Source organism: Protopterus annectens, chromosome 6.part0 (assembly GCF_019279795.1).
Source record: "Protopterus annectens isolate FY-2018-M chromosome 6.part0, PAN1.0, whole genome shotgun sequence".
In the NCBI taxonomy this organism is placed as follows: Eukaryota; Metazoa; Chordata; order Ceratodontiformes; family Protopteridae; genus Protopterus; species Protopterus annectens.
In genome coordinates, this window is record NC_056737.1 from 1,096,449,067 (window position 1) to 1,096,466,640 (window position 17,574).

The 17,574-nt window shown below is 42.4% G+C and overlaps 1 protein-coding gene across 2 annotated transcripts in view; it reads left to right on the top strand.

Moving 5' to 3' along the window:
- CCDC88C (coiled-coil domain containing 88C) overlaps window positions 1-17,574 on the top strand; it is a 1,480,266-nt gene that overhangs the window by 906,172 nt on the left and 556,520 nt on the right. For both annotated transcript variants that reach the window (XM_044074710.1, XM_044074709.1), the window contains exon 8: window positions 14,668-14,852. In XM_044074710.1, coding sequence (XP_043930645.1) covers window positions 14,668-14,852 — 185 coding nt within the window. The remainder of the gene's footprint in view (window positions 1-14,667; window positions 14,853-17,574) is intronic.

Here is a 17,574-nt window from a genome sequence, read left to right on the forward strand (position 1 = left end):
GGTACCCATCTCTTCTGAGTCCTCCCCTGAGCCCATCGTGGAGGAACGCCCTCGAAAGAGAACATGTAAGAGGAGGCACTTGGACTCCCCCAAAGAGTCCCTCACCGAAGACGCAAATTTTGAGGAGGGAGATGGGGCCCCCAGACTTCCTCCTGAGGAGGTTTCCTTTGGGGACATCCTGGAAGTTCTCAAAAAGAGAAGCAGATTTGACTTTTCCGTCCCTGTCTTTGGAGGAGTACATGTTGCTGAAGGCATTCAGGATGAGCCCATTTTTTATCTGGGATTCCCCCCCCCCCATGCTGACGAGCTTGTGGACCTTATCACCAGCAGGGTTTGGAGGGAGCCAGACACAGTGGAACCTGTGTCCAAGAAAGCAGATAAGTTCCTCAGTCCTCCTAAGGTTAGGTCTTTTTGGAGCAAAGGGGTCCCTGTCGATGCCATTTTGGTGGCTGCTGCTACTAAAAAGGAGCTAGCTGAACAAAGCTCCTCTGTCCAGCCCCAGAACAGGGAGTCCAAGACAATTGACTGTTTTGGAGAGAGTGTGTTTTCCTCAGACACTTTTGGTCTGAGAACAGCTAATTATTTGGCCCACTTTACCTGATTTCAGATGGATTTGGTTTTGGAGCTTACCACTTCCCTGTCAGAGTTGTTGCCTACAGTGAGCCTCAAGTTTTTCTGTCTGAGGCTGTCTACTCTCACTTCCTTAGCCAATGCTTCAATGAGGCTGATCTACAGTACTGCAGAGGCCACCTCTGAAGTGGCAGGCACTGGCATTGCTATCCGATGGCATGCCTGGCTTCACCTTTGTGGGTTTGTGGAACCCCTTAAGGTATCATTCACTAATGCCCCCTTTGATGGTTACACTTTGCTTGGACCATGTGTTAAGGAAACTTTAACCCTCAGTGAGCAGGAAGGCAAAACTCTCTCCACAGTAGGGATCAAGTTTTCTACTCCCCAGAGAGCCTTTCCTAAGACCCAGAGGGGAAGTAAGAAGCTTTGGTTCCTGGAAAACTTAGTCTTCCTTTCAGGACACTCTCCAGGAATCCTCTTCCACAGGGTAGGGCAGGGGATTCAACTGTAGATACTGCCTTAGGGGCAGAGGGGGGTCCACAAAACCAGGGCTCTCGAACACTTCTCAGAGATGCCCTTACAGTGCTCCTGAGGTGCTGCCTGACTGTCCTGCCTGGAGGCATTTGGAGGTCTTCTCTCCTTTCATCCAAAAGCCTGGACAAGTCTCACCTCCAATCAGTGAGTGCTAAAAATTATTTCCAGAGGTTACACCATTCCCTCCTCTCAGCCCCCTCCATTTCAGAAATTTCTTCCAGATGTACCACCCCGCCAAAGGGAGTTGGCCTGTCTTGAGGTGCAAGACCTCCTTCAAAAAAGAGCCATTCAAGAGTTCTCAGCAGGACAACGAGGGTCCAGAATGTACTCTCGCTTCTTTTTGGTTTCAAAAAAGTCTGGGGAACTGTGTCCGATTCTGGTCCTCAGAGAGCTAAACCTTTCTGTCAAGAAGTCCAAATTCTGGATGGTCACTGTACAGTCCATTCTGCCTCTCTTGCGCAAGGACAATTGGATGTGCTCAGTGGATCTCAAGGATGCATACTGTCATATAAAGATTGACAGACACTACAGGAGACACTTGCCCTTTTGGTTAGGGGCCAATCAACAGTTCAAAGCCCCCTGCCCTTTGGATTCGCTACTGCCCCCCCGGTGTTTACCAACTGTATGGCTGTGGTGGCAGCTTATCTCTGGCTGCAAGGTTTCCAGGTTTTTCCCATACCTGGACCGTTGGCTTCTCATGGATCCCACAAGGCATTGACTAACACTGGTGACTAGGTATGTCCTCAGATTTTTTCCAGCATCTAGGCATCACAGTGAATCTACCCAAGTCCAATCTGTTTCCGAGCCAAACCCTGTAATTCATAGGAGTCCTGCTGGGCACGGTATCAGACTGCAGTACTCCCTTCCCTCAGGGTCCAACTGATTTGAGATCAAGTCTGTATTTTGTTGGATCTAGCACATCCACCTATTCCTTTGATTCTTAAAATGCTAGGCTCTATGGCAGCTGTCATTCAGTTGGTCACTCTCGCCGAGTATCACATGTGAGTTCACCAATGGACCCTGGCAGTCCAGTGGTCCATTCTGTCTCAGCCTATGTCTGTGGGAATAAAGTTGACTCCGGTTTACAGGAATCATCTTGCTTGTTGGCGTCAGTCTCAGGACCTGTGTCTAGGCAGGCCATTTTGTCTCTCCCCACCCAAGGCCACAGTGACCACAAACGCCTCTCTGTTGGGGTGGGAGGCATTTTCAGGGCAGGATGGTTCAATGCACGTGGTCCCCCATAGAGACCAAATTGCACATAAACATCCTAGAGATGAGAGAAGTCCTTCTAACATTGTAAGCCTTTCAGGAATGCCTCCCTCTATGGACCATTGCAGTTCAGAAGGACAACATGGCAGTTGTCTGGTATAGCAACAAGCAAGAGGGGGGAACTGTCTTATCTTCTGTGCAGAGAGGCCATAAGTGTGTGGGATTATGTGATGTCTTCCAGGCACTTTCTTCTTGCAACTCATATACCCGAAAGTTCCAATGTGCTGGCCAACAAACTCAGCAGGTCCATCTTGAGTCCTCACGAGTGGTTCCTGAATCCATCAGTGACAAGGCAAATCTTTAACCATTTGGGTCAACCATGCTGTGACCTTTTTGCTTCCCCAGTCAACCACAAATACAGCAATTGCTTGGCCCTGATCCCCCTTTAGGGGAGTCACTGTTGTATTTTCCTAATGCCCAAAGTCTTACAGAAAGCTCATCTCTTGAAGTCCTCTCTCATCCTCATTGCCCCTTTCCGGCTTTGCCAGGCATGGTTCTCCTTCCTAAGGTCTCATCTGCAGTATCGACCTTGGATTCTAGATCCCATTCTGGATCTCATTTCCCATCCCTGTGGGCTTCCACTTCCCAATCTCTGGACCCGTCAGGCATTCTCCAGTTCCAGTAATCCTTTAGCAGTCCAGGCTTCCCTCACCAGTGAGGGGCATTATTTTGGCTTCTCAAAGAGGGTGTATTCCAGTAAGTGGAAAAGGTTTTCCATTTGGGCCAGACAGTGGAATCTAGATCCTTTTTCAGCCCCTATTCCTGATATTTTGCTTTTCTTGTCTTCCCTTTTTCAGGATAAGGCAAGTTTTTCTACCATTAAGCTCCAGTTGGCTGCCATCTCTAATTTCTGTATCAATGATGAGCCTACCTTTTCTTCCAAACTGTGCAAAAGCTTTCTGAAAGGAGTTTTTCTTCTTAGACCTCTTATTAAGGATCCATCCCCACTAATGGGATTTGACTTTGGTGCTGCAGTCCCGAACACAAAAACATTTTGAACCAGCTGGATCATTTGATATTAAATTACTTTCCTGAAAGATGGCCTTTTAAGTAGCCTTTACTTTTGCCAAGAGGGTCTCGGAACTTTAGGCTTTGTGTGGTAAGCCACCATTCATGATCTTTCATAAGGACAGGGTGTCTTTGAACAAATCCTTCCTTTCTCCCTAAAGTGGCCTCTGAAGCTAATCTCACTTGATTGATTCAACTACCAGTCTTCTTCCATAATTACTGTAATAAAGAAGAATGTATCTTACATTGTTTAGATGTCCATAGGCAACTGCATTTGTATTTAAAAAGGACTGAGGAGTTTAGAAAGTCAGACCAACTCTATAGAAAGGGCCAGGCAGTTTCCAAAATGACTATTTCCAGGTGGATTGCTGGTTATATTTCCTTCATTTATGCTAGTCAGCATTTAGAACTATTCAGACCAGTTAAGGCCCACTGTACTAGGTCTGTTGCTACTTCATCAGCCTTTTTGGCCAGACTTTCCCTTAATGAGATTTGTGCTGCTGTGACATGGTCTAATCCACACACACTCATTTTGTACTACAAGTTGGCCTTCATTATCTAGGAACAGGACTTCTTTGGTTCCTCCGTGCTCTGGCATATTCTTCCTTGAGGCCACTGGGGACTCTGACCCACCCTTGAAGAATAATGACAAGGATAGCATTAGATAGAGTTACGTACTTACCGTAACTTGGCATCTGTGCTGTCCAGTGTTATTATTCATCATGTTCCCACCCACCGTCCCCCTTCCTTCTGGGGGTTCAGGTGAGGCTGAAGTAGCTTGTATTTGATGAGAAGTGTTTGGCTTCTGTTGCACTTTTTCTGCTTTTCAGCTAATTTAGCAAACTTTATCTGAGGGTTAGAAAGTAGCAAGGGATTATGGGAAGGGGAGGAGCTTGAGCTCTGGATCTGTCTGAGAATGTATCTGCTGAGATCCGAGGTTGGATCCTCGACCCATCTGTGATGAATAATGACACCGGGTAGCCCAGATGCCAAGTTATGGTAAGTGCATCACTTTTTTTTTTTTTTTTTTTTGTGCATCTTCAACATCATGCATTGCAATCTCGTAGGACCTGTGTGCATAGGCTTTTTCAAAATACTGCCCAAAGGTAGGTGATCAGTCTCAATTTGAATAAGTCAGCCATAAATATAATCATAGAACTTCGAACATGCAAACACAATTGCCAAGAGCTCTTTCTCTATCTGAGCATACTGCATTTCAGTTTGGGTTAGGATTCTGGATGCATAGGCTACTGGTCTACCCTCTTGAAGAATGACTGCACCAAGACTAAACTTCGAAACATCATAGGAGAGAGTTACTAGTTTTTATACATCATAATATGTTAAAGTGGGTGGACTGGCAATTTTTTGTTTCAGGACATCAAATGCTCTTTGGTGGTGTTCTGACCAGAACCAGGTTACTTCTTTGTGTGTCAGCTCTCTTAGCGGTGCTGAAAAGTTACTCAAATCTGGAATGAACATGCCAAGAAAATGTTGTAAGGCTGTCACTTCCTTTGGAGCTGGCATCTCAAGAATTGCTTGGATTGTTTGGGGGGAGGGATCTGGTCATGGTAAACAAATGATCCACATAAGTAACTTCTCATAGCCTGAATTTGCATTTCTGAGGATTCAGCTTAAGATTCACCTCATGAGCATGTTTCAGAACTTTCCTGAGGTTTCTTTCATGTTTGACTTCACCATTGCCTCCTACAAGAATATAATCTACTATAATAGCACATGGATGGCCAAACAAAATTTGCTCCATCGCATGTTGAAAGGCTTCACGGGCAGAATTTCTCCCAAATGGCATTCTCGAAAATCTGTACCTTCCAAATGGTGTACTAAAAGTGGTTAGCAATGAAGATTTTCGATCAAATAAAATTTGCCAAAATGAACTTTTTGCATCTAAGACAGAAAAAACAGTAGCATTTGGCATAAGAACAGCAACTTCTTCGACTGTACGCATTGGATGATGAGGTCGTTTTAGTGCTTTGTTCAAATCTCTTGGATCAGTACATATTCTAATGTCATCTGAGCTTTTCTTATGAGCTACCACCATGGAGGATACACATTCAATTAGTTCTTCGACTGGACAGAATACTCCTAGATGTACCATTCTGTCTAGCTCAGCTTTGACTCTGTTCTGCATGGCTACTGGAACTTTCCATGCTGGTCTTGATAACTGGGCTTATTTCAGGGTTTAACTTCATGGAGTACATAACTGGGAGTTGGCCTAACCTGTCTTCAAATAGATCAGAAAATAATATATATAAAAATAGTCAGAAAAAGTAGTTTGTGCGAATTTTTTGTTGTTTGTGGACTTCGCTTTAAATGAAAGCAGTCCCATTTTCAAACTGTCTTTGAAGCCTAACAATGACTGTACGTGTCTTTTGATTATGGAAACTTGCAAGTGATAGCTGTTCCTAGCATAGTAACATGAAAGCATTACTGAGCCTTCAATTTGAATTTCTTCACCACCTGCATTTCTCATTTGTAAGCATGTTTGTGTGCTTTTCTGTAAGCTCATATATCTGACAAATCACTATGGCCTTATTCAAAGTTAAATCACTGTCTCTAAACAAAATCTTTCTCACTGCATCGTCTGTAATACCACACACAAGTCTGTCTTTTATGAACTCATCTCTTAAATCACCATGTTTGTACCTTCTTTCTCAAATCAGTTATATGTGCTGCAAAAGTTTCACCAGGCATTTGATCTTTTGTGTAAAATATGTGCTTTTCCATTGTAATATTTGTTTGGGGGTTGCACATTTCTCTAAATTTATATTTTAAGCACTCAGGGTCTTCCCAGGTTTCAGCTGGTACCTCTATATGACTGTTACCACCTCCCCTGCATACACAGCTGGAGCTTACACAAATGAACACTCCCTTTCAATGACTTCAGAACCAGCTAAATTAAGCAGCATAAATGCCTTTGTACTTGTGTCTTTGTCAGAAAAAGCAGCCTGTATGAAAATATTGTACTGTCACTCAAACACACTCCAATTTTCAGCAATATTGTTATCAAATACAAGAGTAGCAGGTCTGTGAAATCCTTCTGCCATGCCAACAAATTGCCCTTGTAATTATATTTACATGCACTCACACATAGATATACACCAGATACTCGGAAAAATATTCAGCTGTACCATGAACTCTCTGAATTGACTGTGCTTTGCAAAGTAACTGTACTGTAATACTGTGCAAACTTCTGAACACTTTGCACACTTCGGATACTTTGTTTAGTTAACATTTTACGAAATTCGGAAGTTATTTCAAGTACTTTTGTGAACATTTTAAGTATTTTTTATCAATATATTATAATTTTGAATACTTTGTTTAACTAGAAATTCATTTTGAATGGTTTTAATGCTTTGTTTTATATTTGCTGAGTAAAAAAATCATTTAAGCAAGTTTTAGTACCTGGATTTGTCTTTCTGACCTGTTTGCGAGTCGTTTGAGCAGGGATGATCCATTCCTGTATATTCCTCCAGCTGTAACTGACTGCCTCATGATCTTGAAGAAGTTGTTTTACTTGGGTCTATAGTCAGCGAAATGGCATTACAGCGAATGCCGTTTTGCCGACACATATTGAATGGAAGCTGACAACAGCGAGAGCTCGGGTTAGCGATTTTTTTTTTCAGGGAAGAAAATCACCTGGCTTAAGCCTTGACATTGCCCTTTACCCCACTGCAGTGCGATCTTGGAGTTGGCATATTTAGGTAGGGGAGAGTGTGGGGGGCACAACCACCCACATTGGGGGTGTGGGGGGCATAGCTCCCCACTCTGTAATGTTTTAAGTGGTGTGTTGTGTTTTGTTGGTCTACTAATTTTTTTCCCTCTGGGAAAAAAATCGGTGACTTGGGATTTCGCTGTTGTCAGCTTTTGTTCTATATGTGTCGGCGAAACGGCATTTGCTGTAATGCCATTTCACTGACTTAATATAGACCTGTTTTACTCTTCATCCCACTTCTGACACCATGTCTCTCGTCATGTGTATATTGAATAAGACAATGAGGCCGGGTGTTCATTTAAGTAGTTTATTACACACAAACATATCAGGATTGAGAGTGGTAACATTAAACTTAAATGCACTAACTGACTGACTACTACACACATGCATGTTTACACCTTGGCTGCTCACTACAAAATGGCACTCTTTCTTGCACATGCTCAGTACTTATATGCACGTGCTGACTGACTGGAATTGCTTTTAAAGGAACATACACACTCTGATCTACAGAAAGGACGTTGTATTTCCTGGATGTACACAAGTAACTGAGATATTATTTGCACAAAACCAAAGACTGTAGAGCTTCCAAACAGTTTCTCTCTCTTGCCATGTGAAGAGAGAAAAAGGCAGTGCCACCATAAACAGTTTTTAAGAGACTGGCGCACTGCACTGTATTCTGTTGTTCCTAATCTATTATTCCTCTCTGGCACAGAAACCTGAAGGAACTGACAGTACTGGGGGCACAGCAGACATGATGACCTTCCTTAAAGGAGTCAATAAACAAGCTGTTCTGGAAGCACCTTCTTGGTCACTCATCCACACCTTCACAAAACATCACAAATAGGAAATTTATTCCAGGCAAGAACTGGGGTTTGCTGCAGTTCTTCTCCATCTTATCAGCCTCTTTTTTCTAATACCATTAGTCAGGAATTCTGCAGCCGTGATCAAATTACAGAACATAGTACAAGTGTGTAACTACTTTCTTTAGCAGTAGGTTTTAGAGGGGGGTCACTATGTCCTTACTCTAGCCTTTTCATTTTCTGCTTACAGGACCTTAGACCTGCTTATGTCTGAATATAGTTTGGAGAGCCCTGTTTCTCCTTGCTCCACTTGTTGCAGAAATTGAGGGTCTGTCCGCATACTGTTCCCCGTGGCCTGACCTTGTAGCTTTCATTGTGCATGGCTTTACTCCGTGGGCAAGAACGCTGATGCATTGTGAGTGGATGTTGATTTTGTACCAGTGACATTTTGATCCCACCATGCATGAAAGAGAAACAGCTCTGAGCTCTGGAAATCCAGGTGGATGTCCAGCACTTTTGTGGCTCAAGTCTCAGTAGTCAGGGCTACTGCAGCAGTAATGTAGCTGAACATCTAGTATTAAGGTAAGTTCTTACACAATCGTCCTGTCCTTCTGTAAATATGTTACGTGTAACTGTGCATGTCTCAGTTTTCAAACTTTTTCTACTTCCTCTGTTTTGTTTATTTTAATATGTATGAGCTTTTTGGCCAAGCTAAAGTCTTGCATGTGCCTGTTATATTCCAATCAGTATTCTTTTTGTGGAGGTGTTTCATTAACTTCCTCATGGAGCAGTTTTGATGTTCTTCGTGTTTCACTGTTGCAGTCATCACATTTGGATTATCTGATTGCAGTAGCCCTCAGTTGGCCTGATTATCAAAGTCTTGGGTCCTGCGTCGGTTGTTGTCTCATCTTCCGTGATGTCAGGTAATCAGGGGTATATAAAGCATGCAGCCGATGCCATTACATCAGTCTTTCTTGCCGTGCGGTGCCCGAAGCAGAAGCAGTTCGCAAGTGCCGGTCGGCCGACTCCTGAAATTTTCATTTTCGAGTTTCAGAACAGAGGTCTTCAACTAAAGCTAAGTACCCCATTGGGGAAACTTTTTCTTGCTCTAAACCGATATCAGTAAAAGTCAGTAATTGTATTTCTTTTGGAAAGCAAATACCTCATAAAGATTTTCATTCATACTGTATTCCTTGCCTTGGCCCTGACCACGACGTACCTCGCTGTTGGTTTTGTGCCTTATTTAAACCATGAACTATTCGTCGTTGGTACATTTTCGCTTCTAAATATTTTGGTACTCTGTTCAATTATCCAGATATGTCTTCGGTAAGCCATTCTGACATTCTGAAAAAACACAAAGATAAAGACAGAGACAGGCCGCCTAGGTCCAAACCTGCTGAAGACGCTTCTCCTAAGCTAGTTTCCAGTTTGCCGGTACTCAGTGAGGTGCTTTCGCCGCAGGCCTCTACTGAGACCCATTCAGAGTCCAGTATGCTGCGAGATGCTTCAACTGTGGAACCTGCGGATGTCTCTATCTTGGATGGGTCCGGAGCCGCTGTGCAGGCAATTGAGGGTGTATTCAGGCCTACTGACTTGCATATTAAACCAATGCCATCTTCTTCTTCTTCTAGAACTAAAACTCGAACAATGCCTAGGAAACCGATGCCCAGACCACATGGTCAGGACTCTGTGCCTACAAAACGAATGATAAGAATGGCTGAAGACGTTATTACTTTAATCAGGGGAAACCAACCTTCCCCCTCTGAGACCTAGGACTGAATTTGCACTGAATTTGCTTATGATACTTCTGGCCAGGATTCTGAACTTTGTCTCCTCTGATGACCAGGATCTACCCTTATCTACCTATGAGGATTCTGATGCAGAGGACTCTATTCCCTCTGCTTCTCCCCCAGAGGATTTTTCTTTTGGTGAAACCTTGCATACTCGTAGGGAGCATTTTCACTGGGAAAGCCAGGATTACTCTGATTCTAAAAAGAGGCTTAGAGATTTCTTACTCCTGCCCCAACATAGGCCTTTAGCAATCCCTCCTGTGCTGGACATTGTTGACGATGCTTTTTCGGAATCCAGCTTGCCCCCGACTCTCTCTACCTCCTGCTCCCAGAAAACCTGATAGATATTACAGGGTTTCTGATTCTCACAAGTTCCTTTTTAAAAATCCTACTGCGGATCCTGCGCCCATTTCACAGGGACCCAAGGGCATTAAGGCTACTACTGCCAAAAATCCTACCCCCTCTGATAGAGATTCCAGGGCCCTGGATATATAGGTTAAGAAGGTATACACCAGTGCAACCTTGGCCATCAGGACCTTAAATTGCCAGTTTCATATGTTAAAGTATCAGCAACATATTATTGGATTGCTTAAACAGAAAATGATGTTGATTTCTGATTGTGCTGAAAATAAAGATTTACAGGATTTCATGCATTCTGCTGAACAGGTTGGAAAATATACTTTGCAATGTGGTTTTGATTCTCTAGAGGCATCTTGCAGGGTTGCTGTCACTGGGTCTGTACTTAGAAGGCATGCTTGGCTTAAGGAGCAATCCTTGCCCGACCATGTTAAAACTAAATTGCTGGATGCTGCCTTGAATCAGGACCACCTGTTTGGCGACAAAGCAGAAGAAGTTCTTAAAAAGATGGAGGAAAAAGCTAAATCTATGCAAACTGTTAAAGATTTCTTACAAGTGCAGCCTCTTAGATTTAGTAGGCATTGGCCCTCAAAAAATTGGTCCTTTCCTGCCTCTTCCAGGCCTTCTCAGTTCAAACCCAGAACCAGCAGAACACCCAGGCTTCAGTCCCAGGGTACGCACAGGGCTTAGCAGTGGAGGGCTCCCACTTCCAAATCAGGGAGTAGTAAGACTCCCCCCTATGGTAAGCTGTCTCAATGACTTAACTTTAAAACTTACAAGCAATTCTCAACTGACTGCTCCTTTAGTGGGAAAGATTGCTCTACAAGCAAAAATGGGTTTTAAACATAGCTTTCCAAGGATACAGAGTTCACTTCCACACATTACCACCCCCAAATGGTTGGGGAGATCTACCCCCAAATCAGTGGGCAGAGGCTCAAAAGCAAGTACTCTCTCTCTTAAGATTAAAGACTATTCAGACTGTACCAGAAGAGGAAAAGGGACAAGGTTTCTACTCAAGACTCTTCCTGGTACCCAGAAAAGACACCTCATGGCGTCCTATCCTGGACCTGTCTATCCTAAACACCTTTTTGGTGATTCCAAAATTCAAGATGCTAACTCTTCACTAGTTGCTTCCCATGATAGGCAAAGATGCCTGGTTGGATTTAAAGGAAGCCTACCTGCACATCCCAATCTGGGAATCTTGCAGAAAATACCTATGCTTCAAAGCAGGCTGCATGCACTATCAGTTCTCTGCACTGCCCTTTGGCTTATCTACTGTGCCCAGGGTTATTCACAAAGTGCCTAGCTCCAGTCATTGTATTTTGCAGGCAAAGAAATATTCAAATATACCCATACCTGGACAATAGTCTAATTCAGGCAGAAAGCCAGGACATACTTCTGAATCATCTGGCATTTGTACAAAAGGTGTTAACTTGTTTGGGGTACACCATAAACGAAAATAAATCACATCTGGTACCCTGTCAACAAATGCTGGGAGCAAGCTTGAACACAACCTCCCAGATGGCTTTCCTCACCCCAGAGATAGAAATTCATTTGACAACTTACTTCAAACTAGTGGCCACAAAAACCCTGCTATCTGCAAGGCAAGTACTGCAAGACTTGGGGTTCATGGCCTCATGCATTCTACTAATTCCATATGCAAGACTGCATATGAGGAAACTATAATGGTATCTAAAAAGCCTATGGTGTCAACATTCTCAGGATCTAGAAGCAATGATTCCTATCATACCTTGTCTATGGTTAGAATTCCTTTGGTGGGCAGAGGCCTGCCACCAAAACAAGGGACTGCCATTCACTCTACCACCTGCCGCCCAAACCCTAACAACAGACGCATCAGACTATGCATGGGGGGCTCACCTGGCAGGGAAGTGCATTCAGGGCAAATGGAACCCAAGTCAAATGCACCTGCATATCAATCAAAAAGAAATGTTAGCTGTACAGAATGCTCTGACAGCCTTCAAGGACCATATTCTTCCAGGAGAATTAATGGTAAAGATGGACAACACCACTGTTATGTGGTACATAAACAAGCATAGGGGTACCCATTCTTACCCCCTCTGCAGACTTGCCATGGCTCTGTGGAACACAGCCTTGAGCTACCAAGTGCATCTACAGGCTCAGTTCCTGCCAGGAAATTTAAATACATTGGCAGATGAACTAATCAGAAATCTCATGGACCCATACGAGTGGAAACTGGAACCTAAGAGTTTCAACATGTTGATCAACAAATGGGGGATCCCGGATATAGACCTGTTTCCCTCCCCCCAGAATGACCAATTGGACAAATTCTGCACAAGGACTCCCCACAAACAAGCTTGGAAAGGGAATGCTCTGTCCTTCAGCTGGAAAAATCTATCAGTTTATGCCTTTCCTCCTCTGCCTCTCCTCTCCAATGTACTACTAAAGATCAAACAGGACAAACCAAGGATGATACTGATTGCACCAGACTGGCCATGCCAACACTGGTACCCCCTCTTGTCCAGTGTGTCACAGCTGGTCCCATGGCACCTACCTCAGAGATCCAGATTCTGCACCCCTAGCTTCAAACCTTGAACCTGGCAGGCTGGCTAATTACCTAACCTCTCCGTTACCATCCCTCAGTAAACAAGTGTTGGATGTCATTTTGGAGGCAAGGAGGCCTAGTATTAGAAAATCTTATGCTGAAAAATGGAAAAGATTCTGTGCCTGGAACCAAAGTCAAGGGATGGCCACAGCAGCACCCAATTTACCTCAAATTCTTCAATATTTAACTGAGATGCTTCACAAGGGCCTTTCCTTTTCCTACATCAAAATTCACGCTTCAGCCATTTCAGCTCATTACAACACAGAACCACGCCTCTTTTCTCACCCACTGCTCAAGCAGTTCCTCAGAGGGGCCAAAAACTTAAGACCACCCAGGAGAGCCCCAACTCCAGCCTGGGACCTTAATTTTGTATTGGAAAAACTCACTCTTCCTCCTTTTGAGCCAGCTGTGACTGGAGAGTTAAAATTCCTTTCTTGGAAAACAGCTTTCCTTTTAGCAATCACTTCAGCAAGAAGGGTATCTGAATTACAGGCCCTTATGGCAGTGGAGCCTTTCATCATCTTTCATGCGGACAGGGTGTCCCTCAGGACCAATCCCTCTTTCATGCCCAAGGTGATATCCAGTGTGGCTCTTAATCAGTCCATTTATTTGCCAACTTTCTTTTCTAATCCACAGAACAAAGGGGAACGGATACTGCACTCTAGATGTGCACAGACAACTTAGATTTTATTTGGACATGACTATACCTCTAAGGAAATCTAAACATCTGCTGGTGGCATTTTCTGCAGGGGTAGAGAGGAGAGCTATTTCAAAGCAAACCATTTCTAAAAGGATAGGCCATTGCATTAATTTCTGCTATAAGCACCATGGAAAATCTATCCCACAGGGGATTAGACCCCATTCAACCAGGGCTGCATCTACCTCTACAGCCTTTCTCAGAGTTGTCCCTACCAGAGACATCCTAGAAGCTGCTACCTGGAGTTCTGTACATACTTTCACCAAGCATTATCATTTGCCAATTTTCTCTAAATCCAGAGCTGGCTTTGCCACTGCAGTTTTGCAGGGCCTTATAGCTGGTCCTAATGCTATCTAGATTCCTCCTCCCATCCTTAGCTTTGGAAATCTACCCAAATGTGATGACTGCAGCAGTGAAACATGAAGAACATAGTACAGTTGTGTGCACTTACCTTAAACGTAGATGTTCAAGTGTATTCACTGTTGCAGTCCTGGTTACCCTCCCTCCAGCCTCCTGACTTAATTTGGCTATACCTCTGTTCTCCCTTACTATACTTAAAAGCTTTTTGGTGTATTTGCTTTTTTGTTGGAGGTATAACCTTGTGGGTGTGTGTGTGTATCTATCTATATATATATATATATATATATATATATATATATATATATATATATATATATATATTTAATTGCTTCCCATTAAGGGGGGCACCTGACATCTGGGGCAAGGAAAACTGATGTAATGGCGTTGGCTGCATGCTTTATACCCATGACTACCTGACGTCACTGAAGATGAGACAGCAACAGACGCAGGACCCAAGACTTTGATAATCAGGCTGACTGAGGGCTACTGCAAGCAGATAACCCAAATGTGATGACTGCAACTGTGAATACACTCGAACATCTACATTTATGGTAAGTGTACGCAACTGTACTTTTTCATAGGTTCATAGGTTCATAGGTTAGTACTAAGCTAACTGCCCTTGCGAGCCATTTTAAGCCTAGCCAATTATCCCTTGTGAGACTCAAACCCTGCACCTTGTGTTTGTAAGGCAAACACCTTAACCATTAGACCACCCTCCCACCCGATGGTGGTATTGGCAGACTTGATGTCATATTATGCTTTTAAGACACTGTAATTTAAGAAAGTGTTTGCAGTTGTGTTACTATTTTACAAGTTGTAGGCTAGTATCTTTCTGAAGAGTTTTTTTTTTTGCATAAAGGACTACATGGAACATGGAAGTGCCTTAAACAGCTGAATGTAAATGTATATTAGTACATCAAATGGCTTTCCTGCAGTTTTTCATTGCAGTATGATTTCTATAATTTCAGGTAATTGTAGATCTTACCCAAGAGCGAGATTATCTTCAGTCCCAGTCTCCACCAAGCCCAGTGAAGTCCTCCAGTCCTGAAAAGACCCAGAACTCCACGGTAAATCTTTCCAAGGAAGACAAGCAGCACCTGGGTGTTGAATTGGCAGACACAAAGGCGAAACTGAGGAGAATAAGACAAGACCTGTAAGACACCCTAAGAAGTTTTTTTTTCTTAGTTAATAAGTAAATAGCACAACTAGTCATTAAATTGGGTTGTTGGGAGAGGTCATAATAAAACAGCTGTTATTTTCTTATCTGTTTCCAGGATGTGTCTGTGTTTATCACTTGCATTACCCTTTGTCTGTCATTCTCATTTTTATTCCTTTTCATTACCAGACCCACGTCAGAAATGTAGCTTTACTCTGTTGTTACATCATATCCAGTGGCGGCCGGTGATTTCAAATCAAAGGGGGAGCTGCAGGAGACAGCTGAATGGGTGGGGTCAACGGGAATGGGTGTGGCCAACTAGAAAGGGGAGGAGCTATGCTCAAAACCACAAAAACTGGGACTTTAATTAAATACGCTGCCCTGGGTGCCAAACCGTCATAAGAGTCCAATCAAGACAAAATGAAGTGTAGAAGAAAAAAAATATTTCAGTGTGTTGGCTGCATGACAGCTTATTTAATATCTGGATGGAAACAAAAAGGTTGTGAGGCAAGAAAAAATAAAATACTTTTTAAATACATTACTGAAATGCCAGTCAAAATCAAGTATAAGAAAAACAAGCAGCCCTTAACTCAAACCACTTCTCCTTGCACTGCAGTTCTAATTATAATTTATTTTCAGCTTTATTAAAGTACCAAGTTACATGCTGAAGTAGCAATCTCTGTGATACCCCCACTTGAAAAAATGTTTCTTATCCAAAAAAGACCTGCTGCCTGACAACAACTATCTTCTTGTTTCATGGGAAAAATGTGATCAAAGTAAAAAATGGAAAGCAAACGAGAAACAAGCTCAAGATACATTGCTTAAAGGATTACTGTAGAGGTTATGGACCACACATGATAGATTGGCATTCTGTTTAGTTTACAGGTAAAGCCTGCAAAGATGACTGCAAGTCTCCAACAAATGTAATGCGCTTCTTAAAATAATGTAATCCTGTCCTTTATTACAAATACTGTCATATGCATTTCAATACCCAAGGCTTATATGTTATCTAGTTATGTAAGTATTCTCTGCATGGCAACAGCAGAAAGGCTTTCAATGTTGGCAGTTCTTTAACAGTATGCTTATTAAAGCTTTCTTTCATCTTGCAATCTCAGACAAACTTACCTGATGGTCATTAAAGCATTGCTACTTAAACACAGAGCGACAGGCACTTTCTGAGTGATAATAAGCATAAATCAACAGTATAAAATTGTGACAGAAACCAGAACATTCTGCAAAATCAAGGACAGATGAAAAGCCACTGTAGTACTTGTGTCTACCTTGGATGGGGTGATACTCTGCACATTTACACTGCATAACTGCTCCTTGCCTTCTTGGGCACATACAGAGCCACTACATGGGGGAGTGGGGTGCAACAAGTATGTCATAATTTGAAATATCTCTGGTTGACTGTGATGGCCCTGACACATTTGTTACACCTCACAACCTCAGAGCAAGACATCTAGAAAAAGACATACACAGAAGTGGGACAAAGGCCCAAAAATAAGGACAATTTTTAAATATTGCTCTTATAAACTTAGAAAGATAATAGAATAGTCTTGCATTATTATGAATTTTCTGAAGTGTATGAAGTCTGAAACTCAAATGTCTGTCATTATTTTCTAACTTTAGTCTTTAATGATTTGCCACTAATTTGCCAAAAAACACAATTTTATGAAAAACGGACCAAACATGTGATGCAAAACTATAAAATAGCCACCCAATACAGCTGGGAACCTGTCAAAGAAGGGACTTTTTTAATATTAGTACTGCTAACTTGCGCAGCTGACAAAATAAAAAATCTACATACATTTCTGAAATAAAAGTAATCTATAACTCTGATTATTACAGTTATTTAGCAATTGTAAACCCGTCACATTTTTTCCAAAATTGCCATTTTGCGGAGGGATTATTAGGGGAAGAGCAACATTTTGAGCCAAAATCGGGGACAGTTGAGAGGTTTGGATATGCCTAATTCTATAAAGCAATTTATTTGCATGTACATCTCAACCTGTTAATGCAGACAATCTGGACAAGGCCAAATATATTGGGGGAGCATATAAACAGTACTAAAAATTGCTCTTGTATAAACTGAGACAGTTGATAGAATGTAACATGTCTTGCTTTAGCATGCATTTTTCTGAAGGTTATGAAGTCTGAAACTCAGTGTCTGTCATTATTTACTTAATTCCTAAATGATTTTCCAGAAAACCACACATTTTATGAGGAACAAACCAAAAATAAGAACCAAAAATCTATTAATTCTGTGAAAATCTGGACAGTTGAGAGATATAGTTCAGCCGGGGCTGTCTTTGAGTTTGCTGCCATTCCCCCTCACAAAATCATGGCCGAATGCAGCCTCTCCCCTGCAGCCATTCCAATGAACCATTACTTGGCTATTTCACCCCATTTATCATAAACACTAATGTGCATACTGCTTTACTTCTACGATGATTTGGACTTCATTTGAAAGTTTTATTTTGCATTTTACAGCCAAACCCTAAGACATCTGCTAAACAAAGCAATGCAGTCTCACAATGAAAACAGACTTGGCATTAAAACTTCTTTGTCCTTGAAACTCACATTCATTGAAACAGCATTGAAACCCACATTCAAAGAAAATACATTTTGTCAGTGGCAGATAAAGATTAATTTTGGACTGTTTTCAAATCATAGGACCCTTGCACATGAAACATACACGTGCTCTTTGATGCACCTT